This window comes from Styela clava, chromosome 1 (assembly GCF_964204865.1).
Source record: "Styela clava chromosome 1, kaStyClav1.hap1.2, whole genome shotgun sequence".
NCBI classification, from domain to species: domain Eukaryota; kingdom Metazoa; phylum Chordata; class Ascidiacea; order Stolidobranchia; family Styelidae; genus Styela; species Styela clava.
Window position 1 is genome coordinate 23,566,170 of NC_135250.1, and position 22,539 is coordinate 23,588,708.

Below are 22,539 nucleotides of genomic sequence, written 5' to 3' on the forward strand. Positions count from 1 at the left end.
CGATGCCACAATCGATCGTAAATGTGGTCAAACATTGCTTTCTGAAGTTATGATCAACTTATGAATATTTGGAAGAAACAAATAAAACGTGTAATGTCTTACATATGAGATCATTTTTGCTTTAGGTGTACAACAATAGAGCGATAGTTGTCGACTGGCTGGCATCTCAACATTCTACTAATCGATATTTAAAACTGATTGAAAAAAAACTCTGGGAAACTCTCTGAAAACGAATTGTTGTTATTTCAAACGTTGGCATCATTCTAACTTTCCACAAATATTCAAAAGTGAACATTTGAGCAGGCGACGCGATCATCACTGGCTTTGGTGACATTGTTATTCCCGACCACTGTTATGGTTACAATAGTTCGGCTCCACGAAAACAATCTTCAAACTTCCTTTTCACTGATATACTTTATATACTGATATACTTCGCTTTTACTAATATATATACCTCATGGTATTTTTCACATTCGATTTCTATATTACATCACGATTTATACCTGAAAATTCTATTTCTTGATCATGGTATGCATACTCTCACAATCGAGCTGTACAACCTTTGCGGTTGTTTTGCAATATTGATATAACACAGTAGTGCAAATTATTATATAAAGCGTAACTATGGCCCCATTCGTTTGCCCTGAAAACTACTACGCGCAAATGACATTTAATTAATCTTACAACGGTTCCAAGTTCTGTACATAAGTATAATATTCTCACTATTTTGTCTTTGAACACACAAACACATATATGTCTTTTTCTTCATCCCATCATACTAAAATGACAACCACAATATATTCGGAAATTAATTTAGCAGTGGACCGGTGAAAGGTCGTTCGACCCTGTCCAATGCGAGTTGTAACCTACAAGAATGCAGGATTTATTCTCGGCCAGTGACCAGTAACATCAATGATATTGACAATGATTCGTCGTCTAGCTAGTTAACTTCCTTCACACATCATCGCGATTCTTGTAGAAAAGTTTTAATACAACGAAAGTAGCCTACCTGTGGACGAAACATTGGAAATAACTGATATGCAAGGTATACTTTTGTTTTCGTGTTATTAAACTTTTCTCTTTTTTTTTCAACTTTCATTATATCGAGCGGAATCTGTGGCATGTGACAGCTGGCCCTTTTCCAACCCTTTTTCATAAAATCCTCTCTTTTTAATTTTTAAACTTTTTATTCCTCATTCACTATGCAAAACTATTTTCTGTATTTGTTCGATCTGTACTGTATCTTCCTTCGCCTGTATCATTGCAAGTCGATCTTTGGCTCTTGCGCCGTTTGAATAGTTAATAATGCGCCCGGGAATATGTACTACAAAAGTACTAATTGACTAAACTATACAAAATTACACCAAATACAAAGTAGGCTACTATTTTTATCTCCAAAAAGATCAAATATTTTCTTCCTAGAGGGATTCCTTCCCTCCAAGTCTAGGGAAACGCTGGTTTTCGTTTAATTTTCTGTTCTAAGCGGATTTCTGGAGTGTTGAGTACAACAATGATCTTCCATAAATTGAAATTTATAAAAATTCTCCAAATGCAACTGTATATTCATAATTATACTCGTATATTTGGACAAGAGGTTGAACTTTTGATCGTTTTCCTAAACTCGCATTGTAGTTTCGCTATACATATAAAACTTATTGCTAGATGTCAGTATTGTGCTTCACCTCAACTGTCGATTTTTTGCTGGAACATTGATGGCCCCACTTGAATGAATACCGTTTCTGTGGTCAAGAAATGACGCATGATTCAGCATTTTTTGCAAATGTGACTGCACCTACTCTACAGATTTTGAAGGAATTTTGAACTGATATATTTTAATGATGGCGAAAAAGGGAAAAGTGAAAGAAGATTTGGTCGCTGAAGAAGTAAGATTAGATGAAGATAAGAATAGAATCGCAAACTGGAAGAGATGGGGACCGTATCTTTCGGAAAGACAATGGGGAACTGTTCGAGAAGATTACTCTGCAGATGGAAGTTGGTAAGTACAGAAGTATTGACATTAAAATCTGGGGTCTAGTATAGTTTGGTACCACAGGTACTTCCAGTGGGCGTAGCATAACGAATTTTGCATATGTTATTTCCAACCCTCACCTGACTTTGCCATCCAAAAATTACACCACTAAGACTGTAAGACGTCACCATCACGTCATAGGGCTTGCCAAAGTATAATTACGATCGCCCGAGATGGCATCTGCGCCGCCGATAACGAACTCGCTAAGGCCGGCGAACTCTTTCCTATCGTGATCGTTGTGACGAGAAAACGAGAGAAATAGCTTGCTCGATTTCTGGTGATCGTCTGCGCGTTTTGGACGATCATTCGCATACTTTGGTGGGCCTTATTACGCCACAGTGACGTTGAAATGACGTAATTTTTCGGTGACTTAGTCAGGTGAGGGTTAGGATTGACATATGCAAAAATTGCTTAGCCAGGCCAACTAGAAGTACATGTGGTACTAAACTATACCAGACCCAAAATCTGAAAATACTATTTTAACAATTAAATTCAGATAAAATTGAATTGAAATTATTGAGATCAATATTTTTCACTGTAAAACTTGCCGGGTCTCATGTAGTTTCGTACCTAACATACTTCTAGTGGCCGTAGCATAAATATTTTCTCACATGTCGATCCTAACCCCCACTTGACTACGCCATCCAAAAATTACGTAACTACGATGTCACAATCACGTCATACTGTCATAGAGCTTGCTCAAGTAAAACTACGATCGCCCAAAATGGCATATGCGGCGATGATAAAGAACTGACTAACGTCAGCGATCTCTCTCATATCGGGATCGTTGCGACGAGGAAACGGGTGAAATAGCTTGCTCGATTTCGAGTGATCCTCTGCGCGTCTTGAATGACAGTTTGTATAGTTTGTAGGGCTCATTTACGTCACTGCGATGTCGTAGTGACGTAATTTTTGGTTGACAAAGTCAGGTGAGGATTAGAATTATGCAAAAATTATTATGCTACGCCCACTAGAAGTCCTTCAGGTACGAAACTACACTAGACTTAACTTGCCATGTATATGACTGAATCATAGTCCATGCTAAATTCATGGTAATTCTAATAGTATTGAAATTTTATTTCGAAAATTAAATAGTTTATATCTGTTTCAGTGTTTAGTACACTATTGTATTCAGAATTCAAATCAGGGTAATGTCAAAATGGATTCAATGGACACTCAGCTATTTATCACTGTATCAATTTATAGAAAGAAGCAGCATAGTCATACATAGTCTAGTTAATTTGTTTATATCATTGGAAACCTTTATTAGAATTATGTATCTGAAAATGGGATTCGAATCTTTGCACCAGTGCAAGGTCATCAAAGGGGCGATGGCAAACACTTGGCGGGATACGCCAACTGTAGGAACGCTGGAGCGCCACTGTGAGGACGAATAATCTCATTGCTATACTGTATATAGTGTAAACTAAACCCATTCAGTGTTATTTGTCATAAATATTGATATTTTGTCATGACGCTTCAAAACACTCCCAATATTCATCATATATTTTTTCACAGTTGGGATTCGTTTAGTCATGATGATGCAAGATCAAGAGCTTATCGCTGGGGTGAAGACGGACTGCTGGGAATTTGTGATAGACAATGCAGATTATGTTTTTCAGTTGCATTATGGAATGAGCATGATCCCATATTAAAAGAACGACTTTTTGGATTGACTGGTATAGTGATATTGTATTGAATACTATCAGGTTATTAACCCTGCTAAAACGCTTAAAAACAGTGAAAAACCGTCAAAAAACACCAATAACCCTGCTAAAACGCTTAAAAACAGTGAAAAACCGTCAAAAAACACCAATAACCCTGCTAAAACGCTTAAAAACAGTGAAAAAACCACAAAAAACACCAATAACACTGCTAAAACGCTTCAGTCAAGATTTTTAAAAAAAATTGATTATTTGCAAAATTTTACCTTTTTTTAATAATTCAGTCATCACTACAAATCAAGAGTTTTCACTGAATTTTGATATATAATTTCAGTCCTTTTGTATTATTGCCGTGCCACTGATCCTTTATCTGTGATTCTGTTTGTCTTAGGTTAGGTTATCTATTGCCACACTTTTATCTGTTTTTCTTATTAGCGATTGCTTACTAAGATAAACATATAGAAGAGTTTGTCTGCGGAGTTCGAGTTTATCATGTTTTTTCAATTTTTTTTTATTTATATTGAAGTCGAAGTTAAAATCAATTTTATGGGTGATACAATCAACTCGAAATTTCAGATTTTTATTGGTGGTATCAGTGCTACACAAAGAGCATGAACTAAGCATTCTCGATTTACAATTAAAAAAAAAATTAAATAGAAAAATGATTTTATTAGAGCTCTTATTAAAAATTTTTCATACCGTGGCCGTGAGTAGTAGTCTAAATTTTTATGAAACACAAGTCAAAGCTTGATTTTCAAATATCTTATAAGGGCTGAAGATTTGTTATAATTTTCCTATCCTGGCTTTTATTGGTATAGCAATAACAGGGTGATACCAAAAAAGAAAATTCTTACTGTAGATAAATTCCATTCTATAAAAAATAAAATATATAAAATGCTGAAATTAAACTCAATGTTAGATCAGAGATTTCTAGGTCCTAATTTCCTTAATAATAGACTGTTTTCAAACATCAGAAATTGAATTTTTTACTCTTTTCTTAGGTCCTGAAGGAAACCATGGCGAAGATGTAAAAGAGAATTATTATTATTTGGACAGCACACCTACTCATTCATACATGAAAGCACTTTATAAATATCCCCAGAATGGTTACCCATATAGTCAGATAGTGAATGCAAATAGAGAAAGAGGTTTACATGAACTTGAATATGAGTTGAACGATACAGGTATGTTCATCATATGTATATTCTCTGTGAGACTGGCTCCTTGCAGGCAAAATATGAAAAGTTTGAAAGGGTTCATACATACATGTCTGTGTAAACTAGAACAAGAAGATCAAGGCACACAATCTACTTTCTACCATAAATACTGGTGACATAAAAATGAAGTTTTCTGATATGCTCCTAATTCAGCATTTTGTATAATTCCTTTAGTATCTGTATTTCCCTAATATAGACGCTTGAATTGAATTCAAAATTATCGTAATGAATTTTTTTTAACTGCTTGGTTCATGGGAGACGATCACCACATATGAATGATTTCAGATATTTTTTAAAAACATTTGCAAAAGTTAAGACTGATGGATGTATGCTTCTAGCACATTGTTTAAACCAGTTGGTAATGGCATGGTAGTAAAGGGTAGAATTGCTAAACCATGTTGTTATCACAGGTTGAGTGGCTGATGCGGATTTCGGTCTTTTTACGGTAGTAACAGCTTTTTACATTTCAGTGGGGCTGTGGGGGTATGTTCGAAGACAATAAATAGCGCTGTTTAAAACACAGTTATTTAGGCTACCGAAGGTTCTATTTCAATTATTCTATTTTATATTTTTCAGGATGTTTTGATGAAAGTAAATATTGGGATGTCACTGCGGAATATGCAAAAAATTCTCCATTCGATCTGCTTTGTAAAATCACAGGTTTGAAATTTCCTGCAACTTCAATAAACCTTTGTGTCTATATATTAGTACAAACAGAATTTACTCGTACCTTAAGAAGACCGATACTGAAAATGTTAGTTTTCCTCCAAATTTACATTTTTTTACACACAATTTTTCATATGATTCAACTTTTGTATTAAAAATGTTGCAAAGAATTAAATCCATTTTTTTATCATTCAAAATTGAATCTATGAATAGGGTACAAAATACAATACAAAATCTAGAAATCATTTCCATTGATCTATATTCTATAATATACTGATTGATAACTTTTATTCCAGTTACAAACAGAGGTCCTGAAACTTCAACCATACATGTTTTACCAACAATATGGTACAGAAATACTTGGATATGGGGCTGCAGACATGAAGGTTGTACTATGAAACCAAGCATCAAGAAAACAGTAGATGGCACATTAGATTGTACTCATGAAACATTAGGTAGGTGGAAAAACATGAGTTGAATGTTTCTCCATTTATTCAGAGGTATATTTTTGTAATACAAATATGATGCACAAGGATGAGAATTTGAATATATTATTTACTATTACTACAATGAAAAATTTCATAATATTTGTGCTTTTATTTTTAATCCAATATTAGAGCTTGTTTTTGTGCATATGTAGCCTGTGGCATTTCTCTCTCAATTTTAATTTTAATGGATTTGATCATATTATGTCAACACATGCAGAAGGAGAGTAATTCTCACAATACATTTGCACAGTTTGTTAGCCAGTATGGTGGGACATTTTATTTAGTATTGTTTTGTAGTTTGAACAGTCTCATTTTTTACGAATGAATAATAAAGAGGCATTTTTAACCATGATGCATATGCCTGTTTTCACAGTAACGAATGATACTTACCGTAGGACATATTACATATAACAAACTATAATTTCATTTTAATTCCAGATAAAATGTCAATGTTTTTTGATTCTGTGGAAGGATATGATGAACCAGAATTACTTTTCACTGAAAATGAAACAAATACAGAGAAACTTTTTGGCCAGAAACATTACACAAAATATTTTAAAGATGCTTTTCACCGATATGTAATTGATGGTATGTACTATGTGCCATGATTTGTATGGTTCCAATATGCTTTATATAGTGAAGATTATTCACATGATTATTAAGACAATATAGCATTTGCTACTTCTGACTGATAAAGTTTCATTCTTCTTTTAATTTGTTTAATTTGTATTGATTTCTTCGAACATTTGATTGTCCTGTTATGAGTAATAAGCAAATCTGTATTATTTTACTTAAAATTTTACCTGAACTAACAGTACAATTCTGTTCATTTAAAACAGTGGTTCACAAACGGTTGGGTGCGCCCCACAAGCGGACGTAGACAATTTTCTGAGGGGGCGTGAAATAGCAATATTTATTAAATTTAATCTTCCCTGCCTTATTTTAATTATTTACATTTCATTATTTTGGATATTTTTTACGTGTTTTTTAAATGAAACATACTTTTGTATTACTATATGTTATTTATAGCTTATTGTTAGCTAGTTATTTTTTAGGTGGGGCGCGAGACGGGACAAACCCTATCTGATTCTATCATTCAGAAGTGCAATATGTTTTTCTCACTTTCTAATTTGGCCCTCCGTTATATATCTTTGTTTTCATTTCACTTTATGTATAGGGTTGCCCACTTTTCTATATTGTGTCGATCCTAAATGAGCTCACAACTTTACCCACTTTGTAATAAATGATGTACAGGCATTGCCGAGCTGAAAACATACCGGTTTTTGTATTAATCCCTGCTTGTGCAAAACCTAGTTCAAGGTGAAGGCATGAAAACGTGGTCAAATTTTTTTTGTATTTTCAGTGTACACTTCTATCTGAAGTATGTATATTCATTCAACTTTGACATTACTTACACTTTAAGGTGACAAAGATGCAGTATCATCCAAAACAAAAGGCACAAAAGTTGCTGCTTATTACAAGCTTACTATAAAACCAGGAGGTAATTTTTTTGTTTTCATTTTTAATTCCACTGCTTTTATCCATTTATAAATGTCTGAATTAGCCATCTCACAGTTTTTTTGTTTTGCAGACTTATTTATCTTATATTTCGATCTATACTTTCTAGTTTAGATTTTTTCACATATTTTGGTGTTTCCTGTTGCAATATTTTGTGGGATGGGATTTTCGTAATCAACTAGGAAAAAAGAAAGCTGTTAGACACTCTTAGCCGAGTCTGCGTTCAGGGTGTTTTATTCGAGTCAGAGCCCTACACTCGAACACCTCTTGAGTCAAATTCTGATTTCTAAGGAGTTCAGAATTTCAATATTTAATATGTATGTCAGTTATGAGTTATACATGAATGGCATACCCCAACAAATTTGATGGAAGATGGAAAAGTTAGACTGACCGATTGTAATATTCAATTTTTTTTATTCAGAAAGTGTAATTCTTCGCTCAAGACTTGTAGCGGCTGCTGAAAAACCACAACGTCAAGACAGATGGTGTCAAAACGAATTTGAAGAAATTTTTAAGAAGAGGATTCTAGAAGCTGATCAATTCTATAAAGTAAATATTCTTATTTAATTTAATCATTCGATTTTTTTTTTTTATTGATTGCAGTCGCCCATTATGGTTTGCCCATTATGGTAAGTGCTAGAAGTACGCTTGCTATTGCACCACGCTGTGTGGATTCGCTGGTCCGAATCCTGTGGAATAATTATGTGTACTTACTTGCTTGTGGTTTCGGTCACTGTCCAATACCATGCATCTGTGAAAATCAAGGTAACTGATTATCTAGACCAGCGTTTCCCAAACTTTTTCGTCCACGGAACACTTGCACTTTTCATCTCGCCTCGCGGAACACTAAAAGTTGAAAGAATAAAATTGATAAAGAAAAACGGTGTAATGTAACCGCTACTCAATCTAGTGGCGAGTTGCCAAATGCGCCGCGAGAACTAACAGAATTGTGTTAAACATACCTAAAAAATGACTGAATATTTTGCATATTGAATATTATGAATGTTTTAATATTGAATAATTTAAATACTGTGTATATAAATCAATTCATTCATTTTACCATTCTATGTCGTTTACTTTCCATTACATAGTGTTTGCCTCTAATGGCCAAATAAGAAATTATTTTAAAGTAAATCCAGTCAAAGATGAAGGAAGAATAGCGACGGTTATCAAAAATTCCACTACCCCACCCTAATTGGTCCACTTCAGGCCGACGGTGACGCAATATCGCCGGTTAGTTGGGTGGCAACTCCACGTTCCATAGATTGCCATGGCGACCATTCTAGACATATTTTTGATTCTTTTTTCACGGAACACTTCGAAGACGCTCGCGGAACACAGTTTGGGAAACGCTGATCTAGACATGCACCTGAACTAAACTGACAATTAGACATACTTCAGCGTATGAATTAAAACTACCTTACTAAATGCCCTCTCCTCTGGAATAAAAATGAAAATCGTATCTCAATGAGATGTTTGTGATAAGTAGTGACTATGAAATATGCCTCATTCACTTGGCACAAAAGATATATTGATTTATCTTTACAAAGTAACCATACTTTTACATGCGTGGAAACATTTTCTTCATGAAATAACTATAGGATTTGAAAATTGTCCAACCGTTGAAAACCGCTTAAAAAAACATAGCCTTTTATTGGCGACTTGGATCGGTTTGAATCTTGTTGGGCAGGATCCTGTGCAATGGTTATGCTGAGCTCGCAGATTCATCATATATGTGTGATATAATCAATACAGCTTACTGCTAATGTACGGTAGTTCATTTATTAGATACATTAAACTGTTGAATAGGTTCGTCATAAGAGAAAGCTACCTTGTTATATTTCCTTTCTTTGAATCCGGTTTGTAGTAAAATTTCTGACACTGTTTTTTACAATTTTTGCACTTTTTGCAAGATTTTTGTTAGTTTTCCACTAATCTGTTATATTTAGAAAAAGTTCCCAAGTGTGAAAGGAGAATATGCTCTGATATTGCGACAAGCTATGGCTGGATTGTTGTGGTCAAAACAATTCTATCATTACATAGTCAATGACTGGTTGGATGGAGATCCTGATCAACCTAAACCACCCTGTGAAAGGCAAGTAAATTATTCTGATTAGGATTCTTATTGCTAACTTTTATGCATAGTTTTTGACTTCTTATGTTTTCTGACTTTAATAAAAACTGTCAAGGAGCACTGTAAAATTGACTTATATTATATTGTGAATCACATATTTCGTCTAGTCATAATTCACACAATGGATATGAAGAGCTAACCAGTTTCTGAATTCTGAAGAAGGTAGTTCATGTAACCGCTGGTCGGTTACGGCTTCCTCCACCATAAAGTCCATGCTTCCGAAGAAAAGCAACTAGCTAACTGATCCCATACTCGACATGGACTGGTAATCGAATGAGAGGCCGTGGCTCGCCCTATGATTAAGCCGTATAATCGACTCTCCTCTCAACAGGATAAATATGTATAAATCCTATTTCAGCATAATTCCATTACACAATAGACCAAAGTAACAATTTTACCACATCTGTGTATATTTTTGATCAAACCCATTAACATAAACTATATCACCAAAATACTATTTTACTGCACCCAAATATATCTCAAGCAACCAATTTAGTACAATGGAATGGTACAATGAATCATCAAAATATCATTCCATTCCATCGTTATTATTATGTTATTATGTCATATAACTTTAGCAGTTTGGGGGAGAATATTCAAGTAATACACAATAAGGATCAATTATGTGTTAGCAAATTACTCAGACACAGAAATACCTAGCGTTAAAAATGAAATAAGGCGCTTCAGAAGTGTGTGTACCACATGGAAGTACCGGTAACTAATTTTGGTCGCCTACATCAAGTTGTGTACAGGGACTGCCTATGGGCTGGGAGTATATTCACTTGGCTAACACAGACAGTCCCCGAACTCATAATAGAACTAAAATAAGGAGAATCAGAATAAAATTATGGCCTAACCCTAACCTGGTACACACACTACGGGAGTACCAATGGCAATAATAATGTATAATTTCTAAATATAATCTCTTTGTGTTCAATGCTTGGTGTATATTTGTAAGCTTTCTTTCATAACTTTTCCAAACAAAACCGAAATGGAACAGTGAATAAGCATTATGTTATCTTATTTATCAATCTAATCGATCTCGTTCAAGCATCCTTGTAGAAATTGCTATGTACAAAGTAAGAAGTAAACGATAAGAAATGATTGCAGTTTAAAACAAGATATCGTAGTTCCCCATATAATTTCTAATTTACTTCATTGAGCGTTTCTCAATAACTTTCCTTATATTTGTTGGATGAAATCGTAATCTCAAATAAATGAAGTAAGAGCATGTTGTAATTAAGATTCAGGGAGAGAACAAAATAATTTTTCTTTTGTTGAATTTCTCCTTTCGTTGTCATTATGATCACCACATGAAGAACAAGTTCCCTTAGTGTATGATGAATATGGTGGTGGTTGGCTTTCCCTCCTGTCAAATAAACACAAAATACTTCATTGCACACCGGCGCGGCGGTGTGGCTCAACGGGCTAAGCGTTAGGAATACGCTCGCCACCACACCTCTAATTACTCTGCATGGGTTCGCAGGTTCGAATCCCATGCAGGGATGGTTATGTGCGAGAGGATTGCTGGACTCCTCGCCGTCGTAGGGTGGTTCACGTAACCGCTGGTCGGTTACGACTTCCTCCACCACCAAGTCCATGCTTCCGAAAACAAACAATATAACTAATCCCATACCCGACTTGGAATGGTAACCGGACGAGAGGCCGTGGTTCGCAATATGGATAAGCCGTCTTATCGGCTTTCCTCTCCCCCAGGATAAATATGTAAATCCTATCCTATCCATTTGAATATCATAAAATTACCGTGTTTGTCCAGAAACAAGACCCAGCCTGAATTTTATAAAGGATTTTAATACAAGCCCTTCCCTTAAAATATGACCTAGTCGACAGCGCGAATTTTTTTTTGACCCAGTCGGTAGCAAGAAATCACTCCTACACGTTTTATTTGATTAATCTAAAATGTGTGAGAGAGGAAAAGATTCAATGACCTTTTAATAAATAAAAATAAAATAAAACATTTTTAAAATGTCAGCTTCTAAATTGGAGAGCATAAGATATTTATTTCAATCTACCCACATCCCCTCAAAGAATCCTATATCCTTCAGGTTTGAGAAATTCTAGCTTTTCTTCTTACATATTATATATTTACCTATTTTCATTGTTCGATGAAGTTGAAGATAATACTTCAGGTTCATTTGAAAGCATTGTTGTTTGCTGTAAACAAAATATGGTTTTAAATTGGGAAAGACAATCAATTCATTAAAATGTAGGTTCTCTATATTTGAGATTATCTAGTTTTTTCATATCATGAAGGAAGATGCAAAAAACAATACTGGTTCTGTTAAACAGCGACTTATTTTGGATATTTTAAATGAATCTGTATAGTCCAAATTACCTCAGGTTGATTAGGTGGCACTGATCTAAACACTACAACCTCTTGCCCACAATGTCCTCTTTGATAATATGCTTGTCCACCGTCTCGACCATACTTCTTTCTCCAATGGTAAAATATATATACAATCGCCAACACTACAGCAACGAATATCAACAATACTATAACCCCACTTGCAACCCCAATATAGGTCCATCTGTAACAATGTATTTAAGTTACCAGTTTGTGTTCAAAATATTAAAAAAACAGTGGGGAAAATGGTATCAAAATTCTGCCACCAAAGGTTCCTAATTATTTTTAGCTCGAGACTCATCATAGAAATCATGTCACGCATTGAAAAAAAAATTTGACTTTATTAGCATTGAAGAATGACCAGGAAAAGTTTAATAATATAATAGCCTACTTATTCAATACAATCATGAGCTTGTTTTGATGCACCTATTAACATAATGTACCATTTGTAACTATCTTGCAGTGTGAAGTTATATGTCAAGTTCCAAATGGGGAAGAGAGAAATAACTTTTCACGAAATGGATTAATATTTTGCCACAGAATTATCATATTATTCTTTTGTTGTTATATTAATACATTTAACAAAGTATACCCGAGAGCATGAGGTTCTGGCAATTTACTATGCTGTGTCGCTTCTGTCACCAAGTTTTGACTTTCTGTAAATGGAATAGCAAATATGTCCATATTTTATTCAGTTCACTTTTTATTGAATTTCCAATTTTTTTCTCCTATGTAATTTTTTGTATTATATTCACTGATATATCAAAAAGGAGTTGAACTATGTATGTCTGAGAAAATCTGACCTAGGTCAGACGAAACATTACAGTAATATATTTATGTTAGTACGCAGCAAGACTCTTCAATCACCAAGGTTACTCTGAGACTATATTACTATATTTATTACAAAACAGTCAGTTATTTTTGGTTATCATTTGAAATTTCTGATTTGAGAATACTTAGCAAAGCATACTACAAATACTTTGGGAATAGCAAAGATTTACCCAAAATTTAATCAAGATAGGATTTTTATATGTATTCTTCGAAGTGGAAAACTGACAAGACTGGGTAATCCTATGGTGAACCACAGCCATCCGGTTTCCAGTTCATGGCTGGTATGGGATTAGTTTGCCAGGTATTTGTTTCAGATGCATGGACCTGATGTTGGTGGAATCCGGAACCACTTTTGAATGCAGGTTGATGCTTATAAGGATAGAATATAAGAAATTTTATTACAAACCTGTGATTGAATTGGTCGAGTCTGGTTCTTCTTCATGTTCATGTTGAATATAGTGGAGTTGAGGAACGAAAGAATGCTGTTCAACACTACATGAAATAAATAATTTTTTACCCAAATAGTGATAAAGTTATTATTGCAAGTTTATTATTTCACTAGTCTTGTGCCATGTAAATTCTAGGAACTTCAAGAATTTGTTCGGGCACTACAAAGAAGTCAATACCGTTAGTTTGCTATATTTAATTGGTTCCAACCGAATTAAATGCGTTATTTCTATATCTGATATGATTGGATAAGAGGAAACGGTTCACCATATTATTATGTTGTGCTACTTCCTCTTGGATAAATATAAAAATCCTATCCATACACATTCCTATCCTGACAAAAGAAATCTTAATTATGAATCACAATGTGCGGTGAAATACAGTGTAGTGGATTTGCTTCAAAAATTTCACCTTGTGAATACTCTCGATTAAAGTTCAAATTATAAAATCTCCAACAGCTGGTCTAAAAAGTATTTGATAATAATTGAATAAGTATTGTGAAATGATGTTATTGGTACTGCTGCATCTCCTCAGTACCAACCAAAGTCTTTATATGGGGTGTGCTTTATTGAATTATTCAATAAGCATTGTATTATACAATTTTCTATTTTATACTTACTGTGGTAACAGATGATGATCTATAAATTCATCAATACTACAACAAAAAGCTTCTATTCGGTCAAACATATCATATCTTGCACAACAATGTGTTTTATTTTCTTGAGATTCACAATTGAGTTTGAAGCATGCATGAATATGCTCGTCATTCATTTTTTTTTCAAACTATTCTATGAAATATTTCTATAATCTGAAATTTTTTTTTTCAATTTGTTCAATTTTATTTCGTAATAAATATAGATACAAATTTTGGGATAAGGATTTAAGGAAATTCAATTAATAAGGAGAGTAGGTCACATGCACTCACTCCGGAATAAACAATACTCGAGCAAATACTGAAATGCAACAGCTGCTGGAACTATATAGATTTGAGTTGGTGCATAACATGCCAGTAAATGCCAACTGACATGGGCATAAAGCAGTCAGAATTAATACGATCGATGAGTTCCATACAACTAAAGTTTCTGTTTGTTGGATATGTTCGTATTTAGGAATTGCATATTATATCTATCTAACTGAAGACAAAAATAAAAAATGAAAATAAAATGCTGACAACATCTTTAGGGAGGCTTTTGTCTATGCCTCAACCTGGGAGTCCCACTCAAGTCACCCTTTCTCCAAAACTAGAAGTGACTCCAGTCGTCTGAATGAAAAGACTCGTCATCAACAAACCGCTCTGTGATCATCTCGACTTTGGACTCGACACTAGTCTATGATGACCCGTAACTTGCGGACTCGTGGTTTAGGGTTTTCTACTCAGCAATACTTTACCATTGGCCCTTTAATTAATTTTTTAATCACAGCAATTATTTTAACAATGAGATCTCATATGATTTCTCTACTCTAGTTAGCTATATTAGCTATATATTATTTTTGCATCTGCTCACCTAAGTACATTGTAAACTCAAATTGAATTTTTTTTTAACATTAGCTTGTGTTATCTGTCATTATTATTGTTACCATTCCATCATCGTCATTTGTTCATGTAAGATTCGTTCATCTGTTTGCTTTAGCAGTTTTCAAGAGTACTTCTGTCCTCTCCTATCCCACGTTATTATGAAATCCTGTCTAATAATCTAGCACAAAAAACTATCTTAAATGAAGCTTGTTTTGTTGTGAAATTCAGTCTTGCAGACTCAGACAATTCTGATCATAGATGATACAGGTGTATTTGATATTGTATTGTTAGTAAAGAGACATGTATTGTGAAATAGCATTTGAAGTTTGCATTACCTAATTTGTTTTGATTTCATGTGTCTTTTGGAACCAAGTTCTGTTCTGATACTTCAAAGAAATGAATAAATGGCAGTTTTGAATGAACTATTTTGCGTTACTATTTCTCAATTTACAACAATTTCTGCGATGATTTTTCAGACATATCGAAGTCTTTATATTATTTATGTTTTATTTTCAGATTTTCTGGTCGTAACCATGAATGGATTCATCTTTTTAATCGTGATGTTGTGTCAATGCCTGATAAATGGGAATATCCGTGGGTAGGTTGAATTTCATAATGTAAACAAGAGAGCAGTGCTTAAATATGGGGACACAAGGTCCAATTACTAACCACAATTTCAGTAGCATAAGTGACTTAGGTACATTGAAATCTGTTATCTGATCATTCAAAATCTTCGAATCAAAATTGCAAAGGTGTAATACCACGTAATGATACAATTTGCACAAAATAGCAAAAATATGGGTGACTAATCAAGCCACATGGAATTCTGAAAAATTAGGTTTTAGCCTTCAAGCAAATACTTGTACCTTATGTACTGTAAATTCGAAATCGATTAGTCCCTTATTTGCGAAAAAAAGTCAACAACAACAACAACGAGATCCTCAATAACAACAGTTCAGCAAAATGATCCATAGATCCACTTAGTATTCAAGAAAGTACTAGTTTTAACTTACTTATCAATATTGTTTTATATTCGCAGTATGCTTGCTGGGACCTTGCTTTCCATATGATTCCATTTTGTAGAGTTGATCCAGAATTTGCTAAATCACAATTGATGTTGTTTTTGAGAGAATGGTACATGTCACCTAGTGGTCAAGTATGTTTATTTACCTCTTCTGAATCAAAACATTTTCTAGATTCAATGTTTGTTCATTTTTGCTAATGGACTGACTGCGTGTTACAAATGAACCATTGTTCTTGAGAATTTTAATTTATTTGGATTGAAGAGATAGCTGTGAATGTGTATTTATTTAGTGTTTGATTCTTCACAAGAGCGATAGTCCAAGATATTCAAAAGTAATCTTAGACACCTAACTTGAAACAATGGAAAATGCGACTGGAATTCAATTTATTATTGATCAGCCTTATTCGGTTTTGATTTAAATATTTTGATTCTGACATTGAGATGTCTGAATTATCGTCGCCCTATTTATGTTTTGAAAATAAGACTTTGGCTCTTACACCGTCAAAGACGACAGGCTCCAACTCCACAGCCCAAATTCTTCCGCACTAATAAGTTATGCTTTTATGTGAATGACTTTACTGTGTTTACCATATAATCTTCTTGACTATTTTATACCAAATTGACTGATACTGTCTTTTTTTGAGGATATTTTGTATGTTGTTTCAGATTCCTGCTTATGAGTTTGCATTTGATGATGTAAATCCGCCAGTTCATGCCTGGTCAGTTTTTCGAGTTTATAAAATGACCGCTCCCAAAGGTCAACGTGATCAAAAGTTTCTTGAGCGATGCTTTCACAAACTCATCCTCAATTTTACATGGTGAGTGTGTTATTTACTAAGTCATTTTTTATACATGGACGTAAAGTGACCTTTTTGTCAATTTGTCTTTGTTGTGAAAAATCATTTTTCTCTGCAACATGCATATAGTCTATGACTTTGGATTTTATTCAGAATATTTCAGAATTCTATCTCGCCCAAAATTTTGCTGTTTTGTTCAATTAATGGGAACACTTTTAATGACGTATGGGAACTCTTTATTTCCTCTCTTTTCCCCTGATTATTCCAGTAAACTGGGTTCTCAGCTAGGGCCTTATCGTACCTGCGCTGATGCGCAACCTTTCATGTCTGTAAGCATTGCTTTATTGTTTATTCAAAATTTTGATAACTCTATTGTTTTACTCATTTCAAGGTGGGTGAACAGAAAAGATCCGCATGGAAAAAATATATTTTCTGGTGGATTTTTAGGACTTGATAATATAGGTGAGCAAAATTGTTCAATGTATGGTGTTATTTATTCCTATGTCAATGAAAACATGACAGATTGCACTTCGACTTCACAGTCATATTTTTTTGGCAATAGATATGTTTACTGTATCAAAACTTACCATGAATATTAAATTAACCCCTTTGCTAGTAGTAACTCACTGCTGTACTACGTCCTAATGTTGTTATTATTCTATTGTTCCAGGTGTTTTTGATCGATCCAAGCCTCTTCCTACTGGTGGGACTTTAGAACAGGTACTTTGTTTATACTTGCACATGACATGTTTGTTTGATTTACTTTAGCATATTATCCAGTGCTGAGCTTTTTCCTATGTTGGAAGTTTGTTACAGTGAATTTCGAATATCGTAATATATAAAACAAACAAATGCAGGCCATTGTCTGCAATATTGGATTCAGTTTTTTTCTTACGGATATTCTCACTGTTTTGTCGCATGTTGTGGTATTTGTCAACAATTTTTTATACATTTTCACATCTGGCTCATAGATTTTGTTTTTTTGTTCTATATAAATTCCATTACAGCTAACTTTTTTTTTATACATTCAAATTGAGAAAAAACGTTCTAACTATATAATTGAATAATCAATCTAATTTAATTCAATTTTTAAATCATCTATTAGTCTGACGGCACAGCTTGGATGGCATTCTTCTGTTGTGTGATGTTGGATATAGCACTTGATTTAGCGTTGAAAAACAGAGCTTATGAAGATATGGCAAGCAAATTCTTTGAGCACTTCATTATGATTGTAGATGCAATGAATGCAGCAGGGAATGGAAAAGGTAATTTGGAATTAACATTTTCAGGATTACGGTACTGGATATACTTATAGATTTATGTCAACACCTTTTTTCAATTTTTGAAGTGGTTCATATAAGTAGCTTTTTTGTATATTTCAGATGATATTTTGGCTCTGTAATTGTTGGATCGTTGGCCCGACTATATTGTCGTTGTAGCAACTTGACAATGTGTCCAAACCCCATATTTACCATGTAGATAAGGATGTAAAGAAACTTACTTTGAAATGGAAAATACTTGGGAGCCAGAATTATTCTAGCCCTCTCTGCCTTTCACTCCGAGAATGTCTGTACAGTCATTTACGTAATCGTTCCGGTTTCGCATTACCCACCCAATTTTTACGTTCTGGGTGAGGTGGTGGGCATGGGATTAGAACATTGGAATTTTGGGTCTAGTCCAAAACTTTAACCATTACACTATTTTGAACTAAAAATATTTCAGGGCCTATGAGGGTCCAGAAAGACTCCTGCCCTTTTAAAATATGTTTTCAAACCCCATGTATACCTACACATGTAAGGTATAAACCAAGAGGTAACAAGAGGCTATTTTAAACCACAACCATTCCTCAAAACACCTTATAATGGAAGATATCAACAAAATTCCAGTGGTTTCTAAAACACAATAATAGCCTTTTATATTGGTCCTTGTCTAAAGCCCATTTTCAAGGAAAAAATTGAAGTTTGGCAATATTTAATATTTACAGGTCTTTGGGATGAACAAGATGGCTTTTACTACGATGTTTTAAGGTTTTGTGACAAAGCTGAACCATTGAGAGTTCGTTCTATGGTTGGGTTGATTCCATTATATGCTTGTCTAGTATTAGATCAAGAAAACACAGAAGCTCTTCCAGAATTTAAAAAAAGAACTTGTTGGTTTTTAGAAAACAGAAAAGATTTAAAATCATTGGTGAGTAATTTATTTGTAGGATTTTTTTGAAAGTTGATCCAAAAAACTTGAACAAATATTTTTAATCTTTTGGGCAAAATGATTTTGGGGATAACTAGGATATTAAAAAGATAGGATTGTGCTAAATGTTTAGTGTATTTATGTTATTCTTCCAAATTTTGGGGTTTTCATTTATCATAGTATTAGTTCTTGTTATGTTGGTTATCATCTGCAGCTGAACCTAATAATGGCCCTCCATTTTTTCATTCATTTTACTTGTGCAATGTTTCTCGCATAATAAAAATAAATATATGAATATATTGTGCAACACAATTTGGAATAATATAATATCGATCAGAGACCGAAGACTTATTGGATCGAAAGTTAGGGGATCCCCCCAAACAGCGCTCTTACTCCATAGTGACACCTTGTGTCCCATCACTAATTAATTAATAACTCGCTAATTGTACGACATAATTCACCCAAAATCAATAGGCTTCTCTGGTTCGAGATATGATGAATGCACATGCAAAATCTGGAGCAGATTCAATTCCGCTTTTATGAGATATCGCGTGCATCTAACAGACATACATACATACAGACAGACAGACAAATACCTATCAATATACTTACCGATCAAAATCGATGAGTAATAAATGTAATCCTATTTCAGTCATCTTTTATGAGTGAAGGAGGAAATCGTATATTACTTGCTATACCAACTCGTAAACAATTGGAAAGTTTACTCGAATACATGTTGGATGAAAAAGAATTTCTTTCTCCTTATGGAATCAGATCATTGTCTTTGGTGAGTATAATATCGTTAAAACACAGTAAACTGCTTTTATTATTCACAAATTGGACATAATCGGTGACTGTCGCATAGTGTAAGTTTTAGTAACACATTTGCTAGTGTACATTTCGTTACACTGCTAAGGTTCCCAGGTCTGACTCTTGGGAGGTAAATCTTTGCAGCAGGATTGCTGGACTTCTGGACGTTGTAAGGTGGTTCATTTATCTTCTGGTTGATAGTTATCTTTACAGTTGAGGTCCATGCGTCTGAAACGAATAATTGATTAAATATTGTCATACCAAAAAGGGCCCCGAAATGTGATTGGCCATATGATGTAGAAATTCAATTTACTTTTTCTATAGAGATCCTATCATCGTACTGCGAGATGTAATCCTTTGGTTAATATCCTGTACTTCTTTATTTAATTTTCACCTCTAGCTGAATCGTGGAACAAAAGTTTTCAAAAACCATGATATTAATTCATCAATAGTTCATGCATCACATTATTGAATTCCTTTTCATTTAATATTCTTTAATATATAGGTACATAAGGATCATCCATTTGTTATGCATGTAAATGGATCAGAACATAGGGTAGATTATGTACCCGGTGAATCCAATACATACTTATTTGGAGGAAACAGCAATTGGAGAGGCCCAATATGGCTATGTGGTAAGTTTCTGTAATCAGTTGAATTCATTTATGGTTTTGTAAGATTTCCAACTTATTAGCGATATTTGAATTGATTCCTGTATTGTTATCTTTAGTGAACTATCTTATCATTGAAGCATTGGAAAGATATGATTATTTTTACGGCGATAGTTTTATGGTTGAATGTCCTACTGGATCAAAGAATAAAATGAGATTGAAGGTATGAATTTTTTTTGCATTTGTGAACAGCTGACAAGTATTTGAAGTATTTGATTACTTTCATTCTCAGCTGATTTAATTTGTAATTGTGGACAGTCATAAGGTAAATGAATACACAGTATAGCGATGATGGTTTTCTGAAACTCTTTTCTTTTTCGTTGGTGAAATTGTTAGAAACGAGCAATTTCCAATATCCGTTGAACAAATAGAATGTTTCAAGTTTTAATGTCTATTGTGATGTATCCCAGCTTATGAAAATTATGAAATTGAGATGGTTAAATGAGTGTTGTGGGAGCTTTAATCATTAACTCTACTTGAGTTAGTCACTATTTATGAATATCTCAAAGTGACTCTGAATGAATTTACTTTTACTCAACTAACCAGTGAGACCTATCATATCAGTTATCAACTTGACCTGAGACTCTGGTGGCCTATTGACGCAACTCCACTTAAAGGAGTTTCATATAACAAAATTTGTGACCTTGTTAAAAAACATGCAACAACTCACAATTGTTTGAATGAATCTGTGAAAAATTCTTTTTCTTTGCACTTCTAGGATGTGGCAAAAGAATTGTCAAGAAGATTAGTTTCATTGTTTGAACCTGACCCAGTTACTGGAAAGAGACCATGTCATGGAGAAGACATGAGATATGCAAATGATCCAAATTGGAAAGAACTTGTATTGTTTTACGAATACTTTCATGCAGATACTGGTAGAGGTTGTGGTGCAAGGTGGGTGAAAAATTTTGTTATCTTTTTCAGTGATATTAGATATTGTAGTTGTCTTCAGAATTGGGCTGTGACAGTGATTTAAGTATTTTGATTCTGAAAATATCAATATGATATCCTATCATAATATTGTGCATGGCTTTGAGATTTTTTTCAAGAATTCAAGTAATGTTGAATTCATTACTTCATAGCTACTTTCCCTGATCGTATCGACTGAATGCTTCGAGTCCACATCAATCAACATTGTCTGGTGCATACTTTTATGTGGTTTTGATCACTGGTTGCCCATAATTCTAGCTTGGTGATGAGTCTCCTTTATTAAAACAAATGTAGATTCTGTTCCCCCTTAAATCGTTGGGAGATAAGCGTTAAATTTACCAAGCATTGCTTCACACTAGATATACATTGCTCGTTTTATTAAACTTTGTGTTTACACTAGAATTCAAACCCTACCATTCTGTTTTTCAGTCATCAAACAGGCTGGACTGCACTTGTTGCCAACTGCATTGACAGGATCGCAAAGTGAAATTACATAAAACAGAAGAACATACTTTATATTCCCACCTATATACCAGAACATAATCTCATTTAGCCAAGGATATTGTGTAGTTGCATGTCATTCCTTTTTTTATATTCACTAATTACTTGTCTGCAGTTTACCATGCAATGAAATTTATGTTGGGATATAATAATATAGTACCAAAAATAAAAACAAGGTTAATAAATATTGCAGAGATAAATGAGAATAATTATGTTGCAGGACTTTCAATGTTCCTTCAAAAACTTGTCATTATTTACTTCAAAATAATTCCATGCGAATTCGAACAAGATACCTCATTTTGTTTATTATCTGCTTTTTCAGAAAATATTAGGCATCCTATTGTGATTTTTTTTAAACTTTTTACCTGATTCCTGGGAGTAATGCCCAAGGTACGCTTTATGACACATTTTTTCTATTTCGTTTGCTATATAGAAATACTCAACCATGCAGTACATTTTTATATTTTTAGGGCAACCAATCATTTTCTTCACATTGACAAACCTCATTATAAATATATAATACACCTTTAAAATGGCTCCCAATAAGTTAGTATGTAATATAATATAATTTTTGGCTACTAGGTGAAGCAAATTATGAGTTGACTTATCTATTTACATTATAATTAAAGTAGTTTTAGTATATTGCACTTTTACCTTTGTACTACCTATATAATCATGCAAATTATTGAACAAATATTATAAAACATTTTAAAAACAGCATTTGTTGCATTGAAAAATGGGAAA

General features: G+C 33.8%; 2 protein-coding genes across 2 annotated transcripts; one reads left to right on the forward strand and one right to left on the reverse strand.

Annotated features, from left to right (window-relative positions):
- The first annotated feature begins 1,666 nt into the window (after window positions 1–1,666).
- Window positions 1,667–22,513, forward strand: LOC144422258 (uncharacterized). The gene is made up of 21 exons (XM_078112258.1): window positions 1,667–1,996; window positions 3,548–3,708; window positions 4,695–4,877; window positions 5,487–5,570; window positions 5,873–6,031; window positions 6,503–6,652; window positions 7,488–7,565; window positions 8,004–8,131; window positions 9,532–9,677; window positions 15,392–15,473; window positions 15,915–16,031; window positions 16,566–16,717; window positions 17,088–17,158; window positions 17,367–17,416; window positions 17,802–17,961; window positions 18,681–18,883; window positions 19,536–19,670; window positions 20,199–20,328; window positions 20,424–20,527; window positions 21,083–21,258; window positions 21,724–22,513. The coding sequence occupies exons 1-21, from the start codon at window positions 1,836–1,838 to the stop codon at window positions 21,779–21,781; spliced, it is 2,688 nt and encodes an 895-aa protein (XP_077968384.1). The 5' UTR covers window positions 1,667–1,835; the 3' UTR covers window positions 21,782–22,513.
- Window positions 10,689–14,185, reverse strand: LOC144422292 (uncharacterized). The gene is made up of 6 exons (XM_078112315.1): window positions 13,979–14,185; window positions 13,319–13,404; window positions 12,674–12,737; window positions 12,073–12,265; window positions 11,827–11,891; window positions 10,689–11,085 (listed from the first exon to the last, which is right to left on the reverse strand). The coding sequence occupies exons 1-6, from the start codon at window positions 14,128–14,130 to the stop codon at window positions 10,956–10,958; spliced, it is 690 nt and encodes a 229-aa protein (XP_077968441.1). The 5' UTR covers window positions 14,131–14,185; the 3' UTR covers window positions 10,689–10,955.
- Window positions 22,514–22,539: the final 26 nt, after the last annotated feature.

What these genes read in the sequence shown, in the direction of transcription:
- LOC144422292 (XM_078112315.1), bottom strand. Translation starts at nt 14,130, where the DNA reads ATGAATGACGAGCATATTCATGCATGCTTCAAACTCAATTGTGAATCT. An exon ending in GATCATCATCTGTTACCACA is followed by an intron (nt 13,405 to 13,978) that starts GTAAGTATAAAA and finishes TATTTCATGTAG; the next exon opens with TGTTGAACAGCATTCTTTCG. An exon ending in TGCCACCTAATCAACCTGAG is followed by an intron (nt 11,892 to 12,072) that starts GTAATTTGGACT and finishes TTTTGTTTACAG; the next exon opens with CAAACAACAATGCTTTCAAA.
- LOC144422258 (XM_078112258.1), top strand. Translation starts at nt 1,836, where the DNA reads ATGATGGCGAAAAAGGGAAAAGTGAAAGAAGATTTGGTCGCTGAAGAA. An exon ending in TACTCTGCAGATGGAAGTTG is followed by an intron (nt 1,997 to 3,547) that starts GTAAGTACAGAA and finishes ATTTTTTCACAG; the next exon opens with TTGGGATTCGTTTAGTCATG. An exon ending in AGAATAAAATGAGATTGAAG is followed by an intron (nt 20,528 to 21,082) that starts GTATGAATTTTT and finishes TTGCACTTCTAG; the next exon opens with GATGTGGCAAAAGAATTGTC.